Raw genomic sequence first — 19,018 nt, 5'->3', positions numbered from 1 at the left:
TGCTTTATTTTTGTCATTTTAGCTTAAAAACAAGTGCTTAAAAGTATTTTTTTACTTTATCCAAACACTACAAAATGACTTAAAAGCTATTTTAGCTTAAAAATACTTAAAATAAGCCAATCCAAACGGACTCTTTATCAATTTGAATATAACAATTCTAACTTTTTAAATGAAAATAACAATTCAATCATCATCTCATCGATCAGAAAAAATATATAAAGAGACATAAAGAGAATATATTACTCGATTGTGTTTGCCAAAATCTTTTGCTTGTGATATTTTTTTCCTAATTATATTGTGTTCGGCATCGGAAGTCAGAATATTAGAACAGAGAGGCGATTGCTGATGGAAATTCTAAAAATGAAAGTTGAAGAAGACAAAGTAAAATACAGAATTTTGGAGAAGGAAAGAAAGTTTTTGGGGGAAAAGATGAGAATAACTGTCTTGAAAATTCAGTGAATGAAAGTAAAATAATGGGTGTATTGCAAAAGGTTGAAAATATTTAATGTGTTTGTATGTTAGAAACCTTTGGAATCCTTAAATTTAAAAGTAAAAGTAAACGGTTGGTTTTTTTTAGATAGTCTTTTAAAAATAGAACCTCAACTTGGATAATAACTAAAACACAACGTATAAACATTACTAATTTCCAGACGTTACACTTATGAAAAGTCTCTTGGTTGGCAATAAATTTGCGGATTAATATACCTATTAAAAGATACATTAATATTTGTTTTACCTAATGTTATTTATTTTAAATGATTTTACATTTTTATAAGTTAATACTAAGGAAATAATGCATGATGAAAGGCTAAAAAAGTCTATCAATTTTACAAGGATTTTTTCGTCTTTCAACCTTACTTTTTGGACTTCATACTTATAATATAGTATGATGATCTTTGGGATTCATACTTATAATATAGTATGATATGAATGATAAGGTTCAACGTTGAAACACTAAGCTATGTTGAATTTGCAAACTTATTGTTAGATCCATGACTAAATGATTAAGGCTGAAAAGTTAGGGAAAGTGGAAACATACAAGAAACGGAAGAAGTCAGAGAGATTAAATGTTATGCAATAAACATACTAACACTTTAGGCTGCCCGTTTTATTTGACACCATTTGTCTAGACAAAAATTTAAAATATTAATTTTGATTTACGTATTATATTAGTAAAGGGGGAAAACAGTTAAGTCATAGTTGAAAGAAGCTGTAAAAGGCGAAGCCTCGTATCAAACCCCAAATTTGATTAGTATTCAGAGCTGTACTCTATAAAATATCATAACTAGTAGAATAGTGCAAAAAATGTTAGAACCTTCTCAATATATAATTATTGAAATTGACAAATGGCAAAACTAAAGGTACAGATATCTGTTTTCATCACTGACAAATTTTCTTTCTTTGACGTCTAAGAAAACCTCTCTGAGTTCATAATACAGAAGCATTACAAGATTTTATAAATAACTAACACGTAAAAATGATCTCTAAAATAAATGTAAAATGGCTTGCTGTACAATCAATCCAAATGAAAAAAGTTCACAAAATTCTCCGCTTATAACTGCTAGACTCTGAAGATGATGCAAAAAAAAAAAAAAACTAATGAACAGCCAAACGCTGCAGATGATCCAAGAAAACCTCAAAACTAACGTCATCCGTGAATATAATATCTCCACCAGGAATAGGAGGGGCATCAGAGTTGTATGTGGCAGAGGGATTCAACTTTGCAAGCATAAAACGGGCCTGTACAATATTACTAGCAATATCAGCACTACAAAAGATGTATTGTATTATACATTTGTTTTTGCCTATATCTATATACAAGTGAGAGATGACTTCATGTTTGTAATCAATTTTGAAAAAGGGTATCTTTCCAGGTGTGAGCCACTTTATGGCAAAGTTTTGATGTCCCAGTTCTAGTGTCCACTACAGGCAACAGATCCTTCACCGAAGAAAGGAGGAGAATGCCATATGTAGCTCGAAGAAAAGATATATCATGCAGGTAAAATTCAGGAAAGCTCAAAGCTTCGGATGAACTCTGCTTTTTTCTAAAACAATTGTCCATGAACACTTAACAGACATCAAAAGGTGTTTGTTTCCAGAGCTTTTCTTCTAGAGCTGCTTATATAAGCAATAAAATCAGCTTCTTTCAACATAAGTAAAACATGAGCAGCTTTTGGGCCAGGTTTCAAAGGGAAGAAAACAAGTTTAGTTAGACCAAAGACAACCTTCTTAAAACAAGGCATTTTAGAACAAGATATTGTCAACTAAAAAAGCCAATGTAAATCTTGTATTCAGAACATGAATTGCAGACAAAAATGTCATATCATAAACCCCTTATTGTTTAAAAATTATTTTTCAAATATGCGTAAAAGAACTACAGAAATGAAAAATAACAGATCCGCATCGGCTGTAAATGCTGAAATACAGGCACATGTATCAAAAGAACTAAGAATATGCTAACTCTTATATGCATACGGAGGTCTAGATAGAGAACATAGCTAATAACCTGAGATCCATATTGATCGCAGAGGACCAGACGAGGTACTGGAAATCTTTCACGAATAATGGCCTCTGCATCTTCTCTAGGAGTTTTTAATAGTTGAGCAAATGCCTGTCAAGAGAGTAAATTTAAACCACAGAAATGACGAGCAAACACAAATCCAAATCAACAGGAGTTCTACGCACCATGGCATAGACAAGAGTACCAGAATTAAAATGGACTCAAGAAATAAGACGAAGTGTAGTTTATTTAAAGCAAGCCACGAAGCAAAGTGTAGGTAGCAAAACACAAGGATGCTGAGGGCACCTTTTCCACATATCATTGGTCAATACTTCATTTTGATTTTTGTATCAAACAAAAGAAACAAAAAGTAAAAGCTGGTTTATCAATTTTCCACTATTCGAGTCCTTAGCATGACTATCATGAGTCTGATGGTCAAAATAAGACTAGATCAAACACGTGCAACCAGTGTGGCATCTGTGCAATCATGGTGACTCTTTGAAGTGTCTGGATTTGATGGAATATAGCAGTAATTGTTGCCTTGGAAGATCTGGATCCATGAATCAGTTGAAATATGAATCGCTATTTATACACACGTATGTATGTGTGTGTGAATTCATAAGTGTGTGAGTGCACATATGTACAACAAGCAATACTATATATCGAGCTCAAACTAGCTAAGAAAAGAAAGTTGGTCCTGGGATTAAGTTATTTGACGTAATCAAATTACAGAAATCCTTGAATTAGCAATTAATAAAAGCTCCAAATCTTTAATATTTTGGTTCAGATTGCAAAGAAGGCTACCTGATGTTCAGGCTGTTCGTGATATCCAGCTTTTCTCCATTGAGCAATAGTTGATCCATGAAACACGACAATGGTAAAAAACGAATCTAAAAGAAGGATTCTGTCAGCAGCAATTGCCGCCACATCAAGGAGGACTGGTTCTGGACCAGATTGAAAAGAATAAGATATCAAAGAGGGCTGGATCATCACAACTGAGTTGGCAACATTTTCCCGGTTCAGAATCATTCTAAAATATGCCGTCTCATCTGGACTGTTGCCAAAGACCTGAGCCAGAGTTTATGCTTACTGACTGAGCATGATGGTAGAAGCAGAAATGTAAGAAAGTAATATGCTTGATGTTTACAATCAAGATGAATATATACCTGGACAAACTGAGACCGCCGCAAGTGAAACATAAACTGGGGAAATATTGAAAAACGAGGAGAAAGCGTAAAAGAGGATGGACTGTCTTTTTGGTAGTCACCAAATCGCGAACATATGTGTATCAATGACTTATCCAGCCATCTGATGGGATCAAAATCAGCCTGCAGAAGAAAGTGGAAGTGGGTTTCAAAAAGGTAAAGAAACAACAATGAAAGATAACTGGAAGTAAAGCATAACCTGGTCCATGTCATAGTAAAGAAAGCAAAACCTTTTGGACAGAAAATAAAGAATACAACCAGATATAAGGTTAAATCATCTGTAGTGAGACCAAGAGGATGATACCTCGGTTTCCATTTTGAAAGAAACTTGCCGTGACATTACCACAGCAGCTGCTTCTTGATCAAATCCAGCAATGAGGTCCTATAAAATAAAGACAAACTTTTTACTGAAACAGCAAGATCGATAAGCATAAGATGTAACTACATGCTATTTTCTTTAGCTCTAACATGACCATGAATAAAATATACCAGGACTTCAATTTAAGGGGCATAATTGTCACTAAGCAGATAACTTTGTAACTTCCGAATTTAGTCCCCAGTCCCATTGTAATTTTTCTTAGTATCTGACACATTTATTGACAATAGGAACTTAATCTGCGTAAAACTAGTCAACAAATGTGCATTAGATACCTTTTTTAGTCCCCTCAGTCCTTTTGTACTTCTTATAGTATCTAATACAAGCTTACGTTATGGATTATCTAAGCACACAAGCCTAGCATGCACTGCAAATAGCGTCAAGATGACTCCCCAGACTATCAATCTGCAAAGGTACCACACTCTGTACCACAAGACTAGTGAATGGAAGAGCCCAAAAAGTGGTGCATCGCCTTTACAGACCTAGCTCAACTATACCTACTTTTAAATGATAACCAAGTCGTTATAAATCAAAAAGTTATTGAACTTATTTATATGATTATATTCCCAAAGAGGAGATTTGAGTACTTCCTGTCCTTGTTGGACAGAAAGGAGCTCGGGCGTCAAGATGATTCCCCAGTACCACACTCTGTACCACAAGAATAGTAAATGGAAGAGGCCAAAGAGTGGTGAATCGCCTTTGCAGGCCTAGCTCAACTACACCTACTTTTAACTGATAATCAAGTCATTATAAACCAAAAAGTTATTGAACTTAATTATGTGATTATATTCCCAAAGAGGAGATTTGAGTACTTCCTGTCCTTGTCGGCAGAAAGGAGCTCGGGTTATCATAATCTGATGAGCAACTATCTTTCTCATTTCTCTTCTAATCCATCTAAACTACCCTGGTATCCTTAGTTTCATGATTTAACTACTGAACTCATCAGATATTTATTTCTGGTTACATGGCAAAAGAATAAAAGGATAAAAGATAGGCAAAAAAAAAAAAAAATCAGAAACAAACAGCATAAGGAGCACCAACAATCCTTGCCTGTACACTTCCAGGTCCAGCAACCCATCTTCTAGAAAGAGTAGTAACCCGGAGTCTCATTTGTCCACTAGGGTTCTGATAACTGGAGAAGAATATCGTTGATAAGTCAGGAAATGGTTGATCATAGCCAAACAAACCGGCCAGTAGTCAGTATTCTCAAGAAATAATAAGTTCAGTCATACTATGTCAAAAACTGGAAATAAAACTGTGGATTTGCAGATTGAGCAATTGCATCTGGGTTCTCCTTCTTGGCGACTTCAAATATCAAACATAACGATGTAGTTTTATCAAGACCACACATCTTCCAAGCTGTTGTATTTCCCTGACCTACGACAACCTCAGAGCACAAAGGACCTTTCTGTAAAAGACACCAATTAATAAGTATTTAAAGAAGCATCAGAGAAAGTAAGCACTTATATTAGTAAAAGATACCTTTGCAAGTGATGCACAAGGGCCGATAACTCCCTGAACTTTTACATCTTTTGAGCAATTTACCTCAAAAATACCGCTGCATACAAGCAAACATACTACCTAAGTTGTAAGACAGAATAAGAACTTGATAGCATATAAATGCTAACAAATGAAAACAATTCAGACTATTCATCAGCATCTGGAGTGGAACTTTGTGCAGAGATACATATAACATGTTAACATTGACACAAAAAAACACAAAATAGTTCCAGTCAATCGTCTCAAAATGGTTTGCGGGCAAAATAGACTTCTGGTAAAGATTAGTTGAATATATCAAGCCAAGCAAGTCTGCTTCGAAGCTAATCTAAAGCACTAAACAACCCATCAGTTAGGCATGACCCAAGCTATATCCCCGATCCTTCTGTAAGAGAAGTTTACTAGTCAATCTTCAAGAAGTTGTCTAATAATTGTTTCATGCTGCAAACCCCTCACATGTCTCCTAGGAATCCTTAGCCACAATATGAGAGCTGAGAAACTGAAACTCCAAAACCACAAACAGAATCATACATACTAATATATATTCTTAGAGAGGGAACAACTTCCTAAGATATTTAAGTTTCTTATGAAGTAGAGCTTCTTTTTTTTTTTAAAATGAGTGAAGTAAAGTTTATAAATGAATTTAAAAAGCTGGAGTGCAATGGAAATTCATTAAATTGAGGTCAAAAAGATAGATTGGAACCGGAGCAAGATTCTTAAAGGAATTGGCAAAGAATCAAGTCAATATACTGAATCCCGACACATTGTCAAAGTGGAAAGAGCAAAACTAAAACATGTTAACAGGTTTACTGCCATCATAGTTTTCAGAAAGGAAATGAGGTATATGGATAACTTGGCAGTGACAGCATGATAATGATATGCCATTGGAGGTTTAAAAGTAGAACAAAGAATAACAAAGACACTAATCCAAAAAACTAGATAGAAATTAGTGGTTCTCAAGTACTAGATTTCATCTGAAAATTTCTTCTTTTTTTTTTTTGGGGGAAGGGGCGGGGTAGGGGACGACAAACCAAAGAATGTTCAATTAAACCTTACTTTGATGACAGTCCAAGATCATTGCCACCTGACTGGAAAACTTGTTTCAGAGAATCCTTGAAAACACTATGGCCAAAACTTTCTGCTAATACAACAAGTCCTCCGGTTTTCTCATTTGCAACTTTAAGTTCAGCAAGGCCAACCTAGCATGCAACAGATGACAGGTAAGTAAAAGAGAACAGCCATAAAAAATAGCTTGCCTTTCAAGGAATAGCTTGCCTCTCAGCCATAAAAGAATTAGTTCAATCTTCAAGATGTAAAGCTTGCCTCTCAAGGAAATCTAGCAGTAGATTATGGGGACAGAGAAGGACAGCAGGATTATGACAGATTGTATTTACACCAATAAAACTTTCTTTTTATTTGGGCATCTCAGACTACCTTCATCTTCAGAAAGAGGAATGCAAAGCTTGATTTGCTAGATATATCATCAGATAAACCTTGTTTAGTCTTCTCAATGTCTAAAGAATGAAATAATGGGGCCTCTGACTTAAAGCCAACTACAAAATTTAGCTCATGAAGGATTATGTGTATCATGTCATGATGTTTTATGCAGTTAGATACATGTATCATTAGAGTTGTAATCCCTCTCTTATCAATTTGTTGTAATTTCATGTATGAATGAATGAACATGTTTCCTTCTTCCCTGTGCGTTTATATAAGAGCATGGTCATATAAACACCAAACCTCTCTATAAAAGAAAATCCACCAGGTATAAAAAGGTGAAACTTAAGCACTTAAAGCTAGAAGTGTCTTTCGATCATCTATTTTATAATCTAGGAACTGATTAAATAAGTGAAAAATATAACTATATCAACCGTCCTTCTGGTGAAAAGCATTTGATTTTTACCTGTTCAAGTGCACAAGCAAAAACATCCAGTACATGTCCTTGATGCACAAGTTGCTTTGAAAGTCCCTCGTAAAACTTCACAGCCTTGTGATATAACGGTGCAGAATCTTTGTCCAAATCCTTGTGAGACCTTATGGGATCAGACAAAATCTTCGACACAATCTGCAATTATTCAATGTTAAGACAAATCAATCACAAGATTTTTGTTTAAAAAAAAAAGATATATCACTCACAAATACGTAACAATAGATGCCGAGTGCTGCAATTGACAATGAAAATGTTCAAGGACAGGAAAAACATGCACACGATACAGAATTTTTCCGATATAGACGTGCTTAATATTTTGTTGTCTCTTTTTTGTTGTTTTTAAAAGGTAATTTTATTGAGTAAAAGCAGCATCAAGAGAGTGCTGAAAGTTACATCCAAAAGTAACAACCCAAACAGATTCCTCACAGGATGTGCAGTAAGTTGATGAAATCTAACATGGCTTCATAATAATTTACAACAGCCATGTTATTCCAAAAATAAAGTAAAAACATACATTTTAACTTAAGAGTAAGTGTAGAAACCTCGTTGTTTTAAAAAATTCTGGAGTTTCTTTCTCTCCAGATGATCCACCAGATTGCTGGCTCATTGTTGTTACCTTAAACCTTTTCATAAAGAAGTTGAAAACCTCTCAGTAACAAGTTGGCAAACTCAAATCCAGGCGATAATAATCATTCTGACAGTGAGGCACAACAGAAAAGTGAAAACATATGACTTTTAGCTATTTTGTGTATTAGGACTCCTCTTGAAATATGTTTTTCCTGTTCTCTTCTTTGCTGCTTTTTCTACTTCTCTGGTTAGCCATGACTCTTTTCTTCTACTCATTATATTTCTCAGCTTCTTTTTGTTGGCTCTTCGTTGTTGTTCTACTCTCCTTTTTTCTTTTTGGTGATAGTTCCGTTCGTTTTCTACTATCACTAAGAAGAAAAGTACACGTCCATCCACTCCCCCACCCCCCACCCCCACCCACCCCAAACAAAAAAAGGGAAAAAGTCCTTATAATTTCATCTTATTATAGTCTCAAATAAAAAGTCATCTAAGATACTTAATAACTCAACAGAAGGGTATGACTTACAGCACCCGGCCCTTCTGTTGAGGGCCCACCTAAGAATGCCATAATTCTGGCCCCAGAACCTGGAACACATATACCCAACAAATGAGCAGCTACACTCAATGCTGTACCAGTGCACCGTGCCGCTCGTTGATCTGCTGGCACGGGCCAAGGATCTCTTTGAAGTTCCTCCAATATCTGAAAAAGAGAATTTCAGATTAAAAGGAAGTCAGATACAAATTGAGTAACATAACTAGCACTACAATCTAATGACTTGTCAATGCCATTCTATTAGACTTTTCACACTTTCACGAGAAAAAAACTTAAACTTGTCACTTTCGCGATTAGAGTAAATTACTATTAAGTTGAGAGGAATGTTAAATAAACACCACGTCATTATTTATTGCCACATTATTGCACTTCCTATATCTTATGAGTAACTAATGTTTATGTTCTATTAGTACAATTTAAAATGAAAATGTTCTCTATAATTTGTTAAAATTATTGCCAAATTATTGCATTTCCTATATCTTATCAGTAACTAATCTTGTATCAAATAATGATATCTTGAGGGACTAGAGTATTTATTTGGGCATTCAAACACATTCATTTCCACTAATAAGTGCAATATACGTTGTGAAAAAGAAATATTTGACAAGACCTACAAGCTGCATTCCCTTTTTTCCGTTTACACGTTAAATCATGAGTTCTGACAAATGGGCAGCATATCTATAACAGTATTTACATACAAAAAAGACGCGCTTGAAACCATACCGAATTGAGTGTAAACTCGCATTCGGACGCAGGCAACAAAAACCTAGAAATACTCTCTTGTGAAAGTCCATCTCTAACCCCTGCAATGACACCTGTGATTGGTTTAGGCTTATTTGCAAAGAAGCCCATTTGCTCCAACACTTGATCTTTAGAAACTTCCTTTGATCCCTTGAACACATAAACCTTTGGAATCTGCCCAAACCCCAGCTCATGAACATGCACGTAGGTCCCAAATGTGATTAAGCCAATTAAACAATTCTCAGGCAATGTGCCCAGTACCTGCTATCAACAAAAGTAATCATGTCAGCGAAAAATTTATTACAAGGAGAACGTATATGGGATCTTCATTTGTCACTTTACAAGAAGTAGAAATAGAAATAATCATTAATTCACAATCAAACATGCTTCCATGACATTGAAGGAGTCCAGTGGCAACTTTTGGTCTATATGAGATACTTCACATTCCAACTTGAACCCAACCTTTAATTGGTACAGAGAACAGAAAGAAGGAACCAAACTGGGGACTAAGGACCAGGACAAATGTCCTTATTGAAAAAAATAGGGTCAGGCACAAATGTCACCTAAAAATAGAAGCTTCAGTTTGTGGAAGGAGAAAGACACTGCCATTCACTACCTGACCATGTTCGCTAGAGCATATCATTGATGTACTTGAAGAGACCTCAACCGAAAGAAGAACCATTTATTAAGTAATAATATAATGAACTGAGTAAATAAATATGGTAACCCTTAAACATTTTGAAATGTCAAACCGAGGCCCCTAAAAATAGTTTTGGACTCACGTACTGTGGTTCAGTGGTTCGAGGTCTTGAGTAGCTTCATATTGTGTATTATGACTTGCGTGCATGGTCGGATTTGAATTTCGGATGTTTCAGGATGAATTTGGATAAGTGATTCTCACTTTAGAAGCTTAAGTTGAAAATGTTAACCGAGGTTTGACTTTTTGTGTAAACGACCCCGGAACGGTGTTTTGATGGCTCTGATAGGTTCGTATCGTGATTTTGAACTTGGGCGTATGTCCGGAATTGATTTCGGAGGTCCGTAGGTTGATTTGTGTTGTTTTGCACGAAGTTGGCAATTTAAAGGCTTAGAATTTTGATAAGTTTGACCGTACGTTGACTTCATAGCTATCATGTTTGGATCAGTATTACCCAAGGCGAAAAGCACAAAAAAACTCTAAGGTCCGTTGGGGTTTTAAGCGCAAAGTGAAGATAAAGTGTGGGCTTTAATGCAAAAAGGCGCAAAGGGAGAAACAATGCAAATATGTAAGTATAGTCCAAGACTAATAATTATTGCATGAATAAAAAATACATGAACATCGAAATTGGAAAAAGAAATTACGATAAAGTTAAATATCAATTGTTTAACGTCGCCTCTTCGGGATTACGCTCCTTGGCAAGGAAAAATATGCCTTAGAGCCTTGATGACAACACTGAAACGCCCATTAAGCGATGCGAAGCGCGCAACAAGTTTTGTGCCTCGCTTTAGAGCTTAAGCGCGCTTTTGACAACACTGGTTTGGATTTCTGTTTCGGGACTTGGAATAAGTCTGTTTTGTCATTTGGAACTTGTCCGCAAAGTTTGGTGTCATTCCGAGTTGATTTGATAGGAATTGGACGCACGATTGTGTTTTTAGAAGTTCTTGAGTTTCATGTTAAATTCATGTGTTTTGAGGTCCAATTCGTGATTTCGGATCTTATTTTGATGATTTGATCGCGCGAGTGAGTTCATGATATGTTTTTAGACTTGTGTTGATGTTTGGTTTGGAGCCCCTAGGGCTCGGGTGAGTTTCGGACGCGTTTTGGAATGTTTGGAAGAGTTTGGAAATTGTTGGTGTGATCAGATGCCTCACGTCTTGCATTTGTGAGTTTTGGATCACATTTGCTATATTAGGCAAAGTCTGCTAGGTTCGCATGTGCGATCCCAGTGATCGCATTTGCGATGGGGTGGCCTGGGTAGCTGGTTCACATTTGCGATGTGTCCATGTTCGCAATTGCGTACTTTTCATCGCAATTGCGATGGCACCAGGAATTGGAGGGCTTTGCTTATGCGATTGTTTCTTCGCATTTGCGGGGTTCGCCAAGTCGCATTTGCGACTGGACAAAAAGCTGAGGGGCGGGATTTTTGGTCTCGTTTTCATATTTTGAACCCTATAATCGGTAGGAGGCGATTTTGAAGAGGGATTCATCTACAAACTTTGGGTATTGATTCTAATCATATTCCATCAATATATCTTAGATTTTAACATCAAAATCATGTGAATCAAAGTAAAAATTTGTGAAACTTTGTCAAGTTTTTGAAAAATAAGAATTTGGTTCTTGAGAGTCGATTTGGACTCGATTTTTTAAACTAATCACATATATGAACTCGTGAGGTCATGGGTAGTCATAATCTACCATTGGACCCGGGATTTGACCGGGCGGGTCCCGGGTTGACTTTTGTTAACTTTTGAGGAATTGTGTAAAGATCGTAGTTTTAATTATTGGAATTGATTTCTCTTGCATTATTTGATGTATTTGAATCGATTTTGGTTAGATTTGAGCTGAGCGGAGGTGAATTGTAAAGGAAAAATTATTTTTGAGCATTTATTTAGGGTTTTTGAGGTAAGTATCTTGCCTAACGTTGTGTGGGGGAGCTACCCTGTAGGAATTGGTTTGTTTGCATTATTTGAACTACGTGAAAGACGTATACACGAGGTGACGAGTGTGTACACGGCTTATATGTGGAAGTTTGACCGACTTAGACTCTTAGGTTTTTATGTACATTAAAAAGAAGTTGTCTTATCATGTTAAATCCTCCATTGCTAAATTTACCCTTACGTGTCTTATTTGAAGTTGTTTGATTCATGTTCTACCCTTGTTGCCAAATATACTCTTATATGCCTTAATTGAAGTTGCTGCCTCTTTTATTGCCATGTATCTCTTCCGTAATTGCTCAACCTTAATTGAAGCTATTTGTTATCTCTTCCATTGTTGACTTATCCTTATTTGGAATCATTGTTACATGTTATCTATCTTATCGTTGAGTTGTACTTAATTGGAATCATTGTTACGTGTTATGTCTCTTATCATTGAGTTGTACCTAATTGGAATCATTGTTACGTGTTATCTCTCTTATCATTGAGTTGTACCTAATTGGAATCATTGTTACATGTTATCTCTCTTATCGTTGAGTTGTACCTAATTGGAATCATTGTTACGTGTTATCTCTCTTATCGTTGAGTTGTACCAAATTGGAATCATTGTTATATGTTATCTCTCTTATACTTAAGTTGTACCTATTTGGAATTATTGTTACACGTTATCTCTCTTATTGTCGAATTATACGTATTTGTAATCATTGCTATATAGTATCCCTTCCATTGTTGAGTTACTCCTATTTGATATCGTTGTTACACAATATCTCTCCCATTGTTGAGTCATTCTTGTTTGAAACCATTATTACTTGTTATGTCTTTCATTGTGAGCTCGTTCTTCCGTTTCTTTGTGTTTTGTAATTCTTGTGTTGATTCACTTGCCGTACTCCCATGTTATTGTTGTTGTTGTTGTACTCAGTGTTGTTGAGCCGAGGGCTACGTGTGGTTGTGGTATTGGAATTATTTTGAGGAAATATTGTGGTATATGGGCACATGTGGTGCGAGTTGTTATATTGTGTTATGGTTTGGCACACGTGATATTGTTGAGAGGATTGTCATGGTGTTCGCACGTGAGTTGTCCGTGCTATTGTTATTATTGATATTTGCGCGTGCGGCGAGACAAGGCAGGCATTTACTTTATTGATGTGCACGTGACGAGACAAGGGGGCTATGTCGAGGATGATTTGTGATGACTTGTGATGGCCTGGAGCATTGTTATTGATGATATTTGTGTAGCGGTGTGCCTACCTTGTGTGAGTTATGCATTTTACGTTTTGTTGCGTTGTTACCTATGTGCCATTTGTTGCCGTCGCTCTTACTTGTTGACTCGAGTTGTGATAGAACACTTGCACAAGCATACACGTAAGTAATCACTCATATCGGTTTAAGAATATGAATCCTGAAGTTTATTGACCATTTACATGTATTCTCATTTACTTGCCTTATGTGTGAGAGTTGTACTATTGGCACGTGAGTTATCCGTGCGGTTATTGCTGACACGTGAGTTGTCCGTGCGGATATGAGATATTGTCACTCCCTTAGCACATGAGTTGTCCGTGCAGATATGAGGTATTAATGGTATTGGCACGTGAGTTGTCCGTGCGGTTGTGATTTGTAATGTGGCCACAAGATGCCAAGTGATTAGGGTTCGTGAATTGGGACTCGTGATTTGTGATTATGAGGTGTGGTACCTCGGGGAAATTCTTGAATAAATCTTGTGTGAAAGTGGTTGTTCTTATTTAGTTGTTACTTATTTTCCTTACTTGGTTTCACCGGACTTAAACTGTATTAAGCTTACTCTACGGCGCTATTACTTGTGGTGCCCTTTGTTGCTAATTGTTGCTTTTAGTTTTCTATTGCGAGTATTGTTTTGTTATTTTTATCATGCATAGCTTTATATTGATATTGTTCCCTGTTAGTATTCATACTTGTACAGGTTATTAAGACTAGTAGGTGTCTTGACTGTCCCTCGTCACTACTCCACCGAGATTAGTCTTGATACTTACTGGGTATCGTCGTGGTGTAATCATGCTACGCTTTTTGCACATTTTTGTTCAGATCCAGGTACGTCGGAGTTTGTTGATCATTAGCTAGCTGATCGGGCATTTCTGTGGAGACTTCAAGGTATACTTGTCGTCGCGTTCGCAGGCCTCAGAGTCACCTTCTGAAATTATTTTGTACAGTTTATTTTTATTCCGGAACAGTTGTACTTGGAAATTTCCTAGTGAACTCAGTAGAGCTTATGACTTGTACTGCCGGTTTTGGAATAATGTATCATGTTGGGATTGTTGGCTTTACATAGAAATATATGGTTCGCGTTTAATAGTTGTTTTGGTTAAATTCTGTCATTAATTCAGTAAGTGTTAGGCTTACATAGTCTTAGAGACTAGATGTCATCACGACAACCTACGGAGGGAAATTGGGGTCGTGACACGTACCCCCGTTAAGCTATGAAGAAATAGTTTCCCCAAGCCCTCGGACCAATTTCTTTAAGACTATTACGAAGAGGACAAGAGCATATTTTTTTAAACTCTAGAGCAAAACTTAAGATTGGCCTGGGAACAACGTATCCTTTTTTTCCCAAGCTTATTCCTATAGTTAAGTAACATAAACCTCATCTCAATTCTACCTCATCAACCTATTCTACCAAGTCATCCCCAAATTTTTCATTTATTACGGATAATGTTCATAAGAAAGTTTTTATTTATAAAATCAACTGCCAAATATGGCCAATGATCGCATTTTTGGAAATGATGAGATTAACATTCCACAATGTACTTGCCTATTAAACGTGAATCCAACAAATGTAAAACTAAAAAGACAAAATTATCACCTCAAAACTTATAGTATATTGCGAGTCTTCCGAAGTTTTTGCTGTCAAAAGATCTATAAATGAAGGCTTATATGAAGACATTTTGGAGTCTGCAATGAGACAAGACCCCAAAATCTGCTCTTGAGCGGTGTAAAGCAAAGAGTTTGGGAGAACAATTGTGTTAAAAGTTGAATTCTACACACCAAACATATATTAGGTAAAGTAAAATTAAAAAGTGGAACATCAGAAACATTGTCTACAATTTAGCTTTAACTCGTAACTATACTTTTTGAAATGAATTTTTTAAATGATAAATATACTTGATATTTACATTTAATACTCATCCCTCAAGCAGGAGTATATATGTCATGTAGGACTTGTGAGATTGTCTACACTTTAGTTTTAACTATACGTTTTGAAATGATTTCTTTTTAAATGATAAATATACTTGATACTTACATTTAATATGTATCCCTCAAGCAAGAGTATATATGTCATGTAGGACTTGTGAGAGTTCAGTGAAAATATCTGTCAATCGATCATTTGAACTAACAAATGCTATCACAATACCCCAGGATTGCAATTTTTCTCGAACAAAGTGACAAGCAACTTCAATGTTTAGTCCTGTCAATTGATCATTTCAACAAACAAGCTATCACAATATCCCGAGATAGCAATTTTTCCGAACGTAGTGACAATCTACTTCACTGTGTTTAGTACTCTCATGAAAAATTGGATCTCATGATGTTGTGTAAACCTGTCAGGTTATCACAATATAACTTCATAGGATGAGATTGCTCCTCCTAACTCATCAAATAGCTGCTTCAACCAAAAACATTTGCAAGTAGCAAAGGCCGTGGCACTGTACTCTGCTCCAACACCTAATCGAGCAACCACATTTTATTTTTTTATTTTACTACTTCAAGAATCACATTTCCTCCGAACAATACATAATAACCTATCATGTACATGGTGTCTAAGGTAGCACCGACACAATTAGCATCAATATATCCAACTATTTCAGTATGATCTCTATACTAATATGTAAGCTTCTCCTCGAGGCATAACCTCTCCCAGGGCACTCCCAAGGTACTTCATAAATTGAATTACCGCATCCCAAAGAGGTCTTAGTTAAAGAATTTAGAATCTAACTTACAACACTCACAGGAAAGCAGAAGTATCGAATTGGGTTAACTGTAAGCTAAACTAAAAGACGATATCTCCCAACATCTGAAAAGGCTTTGCCTCTCCTAGCACCAATTTGACATTAGGATTCATCGACGTGTCCACAACTGACACTCAAAAATTCATTTTTTTGTAGAATGTTTAACACATACGTTCGTTGTGATATGCAGATACCTCATTCATACTGGGCAACCGAAATGCCAAGAAAGTACATCAAGCACTCCAAGTCTTTGGCCTTCAATTGGTCATTACCAACTACATTATCATCAGTAATGACAATAATATCATCATATACAACCAGAATGATACATTTTCTATCAAAGTACTTGTAGAATAGTGAATATTCTGATTGACTCCTTATGAGACCAAAACTAAGAACTTTTCTATCAAAGAGATTTAGAAGATTATTTGAGGCTACATAAGGAGCTTTTTAGTTTACATATCGTCCAAACGTACTCCGTTCAGCAACAAACTCTGGTGATTGCACCATGTTAATATCCTCTTTCAAGGCACCATGCAAAGGCATTCTTGATGTCCAATTGATGAAGCTGCCAGTGGTAATAACAGCTAGACAGATCACAGATGAACTAAGACAACCTTAGCTATAGGAGAAAGAGTATCCTTGTAATGCAAACCAGGAACCTCTGTACAGTTCTTAGCAACAAGACGAGCTATCTCAATTATACCATCAGGAGCCACTTTCATTGTATTTGTATATATCCAACGACACCCCACGGTAATCTAGCCGAGAGGCAAAGATACAAGCTCACATATATCTTTAGCATGTAGCAGTGATATCTCATCTACCAGTGTCACTCACCAGCCAATATGTGACGGAGCTATGGTAACAGACCTAGGAGTAGAGACAGTCTCCAAGAAGGAGAGGAAGGCAATAGTGCGCAGATAAACAAGTGGTATAAGGTAACACGGGATGAGTTACATCATTCATGGTTTGGCATCATCTGCCCTACATCCCATTTGGTTGCCTTTTGTCCTATTACTGAGTGCTTGATCCAAAAAGCATGTTTACTCATCCAATTTAACCCTCCCACTATGCTATTACCAAGCCTAGTGCAGGTGGAGCACCTGATCTCTGCCATCAATTTGACACGCGCTTGATTACTATGATAATGAAGCCGAGCAAAAAAGATCGGCAGGCAAAAAAAAAGCAAAAAACACTAAGCCACTACCACGGTAGATATACTTCGGACATGCTTAAGATGCATTACACACCAAACAGCTTTTCCTTTTTGTCAATTATGTGGACATACTCATTAGCCAATTAACATTTAACTAATATGTATACATCTATATTATTCATATACTACTATACTTTGATTGATAGCTAATTATCAATAAATAGATGTAATCTGGTATCCTCACAGTCACCATATGTGACCGCTCAAAAGTCAAAATTCCTACTTATCATTTATCAATATAGGCAGCAAATAAGTTATTTTCCAGAAAACATGCCTACACAAGAGGTGCTCTTAACAAACACATAAGAGGTTCCAGAAAAGACATTTGAAGTTCACCAAAAAAAAAAAACTCAACTACCACTACTACAATTCAACTCTAAACTAGTTGAATTGGTTGAGTCCTCAATACAATAGTATGATTCTGTAACAGCATATATTCTCTACATTTCTGGTGACATACGAATCTCTAAACAAGCTAAAATGATTTAATGTAACTGTATCAACACTACTGAGCCTTAATCCCGACTAACTGGTACCGCCACACTCACTACTAATTCCACGTAATAAGACTAGTACTAGTACCCCGATCAACACTGTAACAATGCACCAAACAGTAAGAAAATCAAAAAATGAAAAATCTTTCAGTATTAAACTTAACAGTTCTCAAGGACTAAGAAAGGAAAAACACATAACCTGTAGCAAAGATGATTTCAAGTAACCAATCTCCTCTTCAATAACACAAGTATCGATCACGAAAAGGAAAACCGGATTTGTCATGGCGGCCTTTTCAGTAGGACTCTCGTACTCGATCGTAGTGTATTGCGGGAACAACTCCGCCGGCATATTAGTCTCCGATATGGACTGATAATTCTGAGGGAAGTGATTGCGCTGAAGGCAAAAACAGCAGATCCAGATCTTAGTAGACGAGAAATCGACGATGGAGAAAGGATTGAGCACCGATCGGCAATTGCGGCAACGCAGTGGAGCGTAAGGAAGAGTAGGAGTGTTAGGGAAAGGTTTTAACGGCGTGTATATGGCGGAAACGGGGATTACGCATTGAGCGGCCTCCGATTTGCTTCCCGGCAAAACGTTCCACGGCATCCTAACGGCGTCTTGTGTTTCTAATTCTAAGAACTCCGTCATTGTTCCGGCGGTGGAAAGCAGCGGGTGATTGGATCTCCGGAGAAGTGGTGGCACCGGCCAGCTAAAGAAAGGAGTTTTTCAAGTGTTGGGGCTTAGTGATTGTAACGTTTAATTCTGTTGTTCTCTATTAAGGCGTTTTTTGTTAAAATAGATTTAAATAAACATGTCATACGGGAGTTGAACATATGTTACTTTGTTTTTGAGTCAACTATGTTAAACTATAAATGATAACTATTTCCATAAAATAAATTTGTAAACTTGATATTTAGAAAATTAACTATTTTGTAAGCTTCTAATATACAAATACTAACTGACGAGAAAAAGATGTAATTTTTTTAGTTGTAGTATTTTCAAAACCCAAGTATGTACTCGGGGTCTTATTTATAAAATTAGTTTAATTGACTCCATAAAATAGAGAGAAACACTTAAGCATTTGTGTTTATGTGATGACCCGAAAGGTCATCTTTAAATTTAATATTCATTTCTGTGATCTGAGATCTCGAATAGCACCACTTAGCATTCCTCGACTTGCATGCACAGTCCGTAATTTTTTTCGAAAAGTTTTTATGTGAAAAATTGATTAAAATGTGAAATGGAGTTTTAAAACTCACTTGAGTTGACTTCGGCCAACATTTTGAGCAAACGAACTCGCATTAATGTTTTAATGGTTCTGATG

The 19,018-nt window shown here is 36.3% G+C and overlaps 1 protein-coding gene across 1 annotated transcript; it reads right to left on the bottom strand.

The window, feature by feature from the left end:
• Nucleotides 1–1,306: 1,306 nt before the first annotated feature.
• On the bottom strand, nucleotides 1,307–18,473 carry LOC104119372 (protein transport protein SEC23 C). The gene is made up of 13 exons (XM_009630863.4): nucleotides 17,893–18,473; nucleotides 9,352–9,630; nucleotides 8,602–8,775; nucleotides 7,482–7,643; nucleotides 6,635–6,777; nucleotides 5,564–5,639; nucleotides 5,314–5,489; nucleotides 5,132–5,213; nucleotides 4,010–4,087; nucleotides 3,667–3,828; nucleotides 3,305–3,568; nucleotides 2,507–2,611; nucleotides 1,307–1,740 (listed from the first exon to the last, which is right to left on the bottom strand). The coding sequence occupies exons 1-13, from the start codon at nucleotides 18,340–18,342 to the stop codon at nucleotides 1,597–1,599; spliced, it is 2,295 nt and encodes a 764-aa protein (XP_009629158.1). The 5' UTR covers nucleotides 18,343–18,473; the 3' UTR covers nucleotides 1,307–1,596.
• Nucleotides 18,474–19,018: the final 545 nt, after the last annotated feature.

Source organism: Nicotiana tomentosiformis, chromosome 1, assembly GCF_000390325.3.
Source record: "Nicotiana tomentosiformis chromosome 1, ASM39032v3, whole genome shotgun sequence".
Taxonomy (NCBI): domain Eukaryota; kingdom Viridiplantae; phylum Streptophyta; class Magnoliopsida; order Solanales; family Solanaceae; genus Nicotiana; species Nicotiana tomentosiformis.
This window is presented reverse-complemented; position numbering and strand designations above follow the sequence as displayed.

What these genes read in the sequence shown, in the direction of transcription:
- LOC104119372 (XM_009630863.4), bottom strand. Translation starts at nt 18,342, where the DNA reads ATGACGGAGTTCTTAGAATTAGAAACACAAGACGCCGTTAGGATGCCG. An exon ending in TGAAATCATCTTTGCTACAG is followed by an intron (nt 9,631 to 17,892) that starts GTTATGTGTTTT and finishes TGTTGATAGCAG; the next exon opens with GTACTGGGCACATTGCCTGA. An exon ending in CTGGACCTGGAAGTGTACAG is followed by an intron (nt 4,088 to 5,131) that starts GCAAGGATTGTT and finishes TTTATTTTATAG; the next exon opens with GACCTCATTGCTGGATTTGA.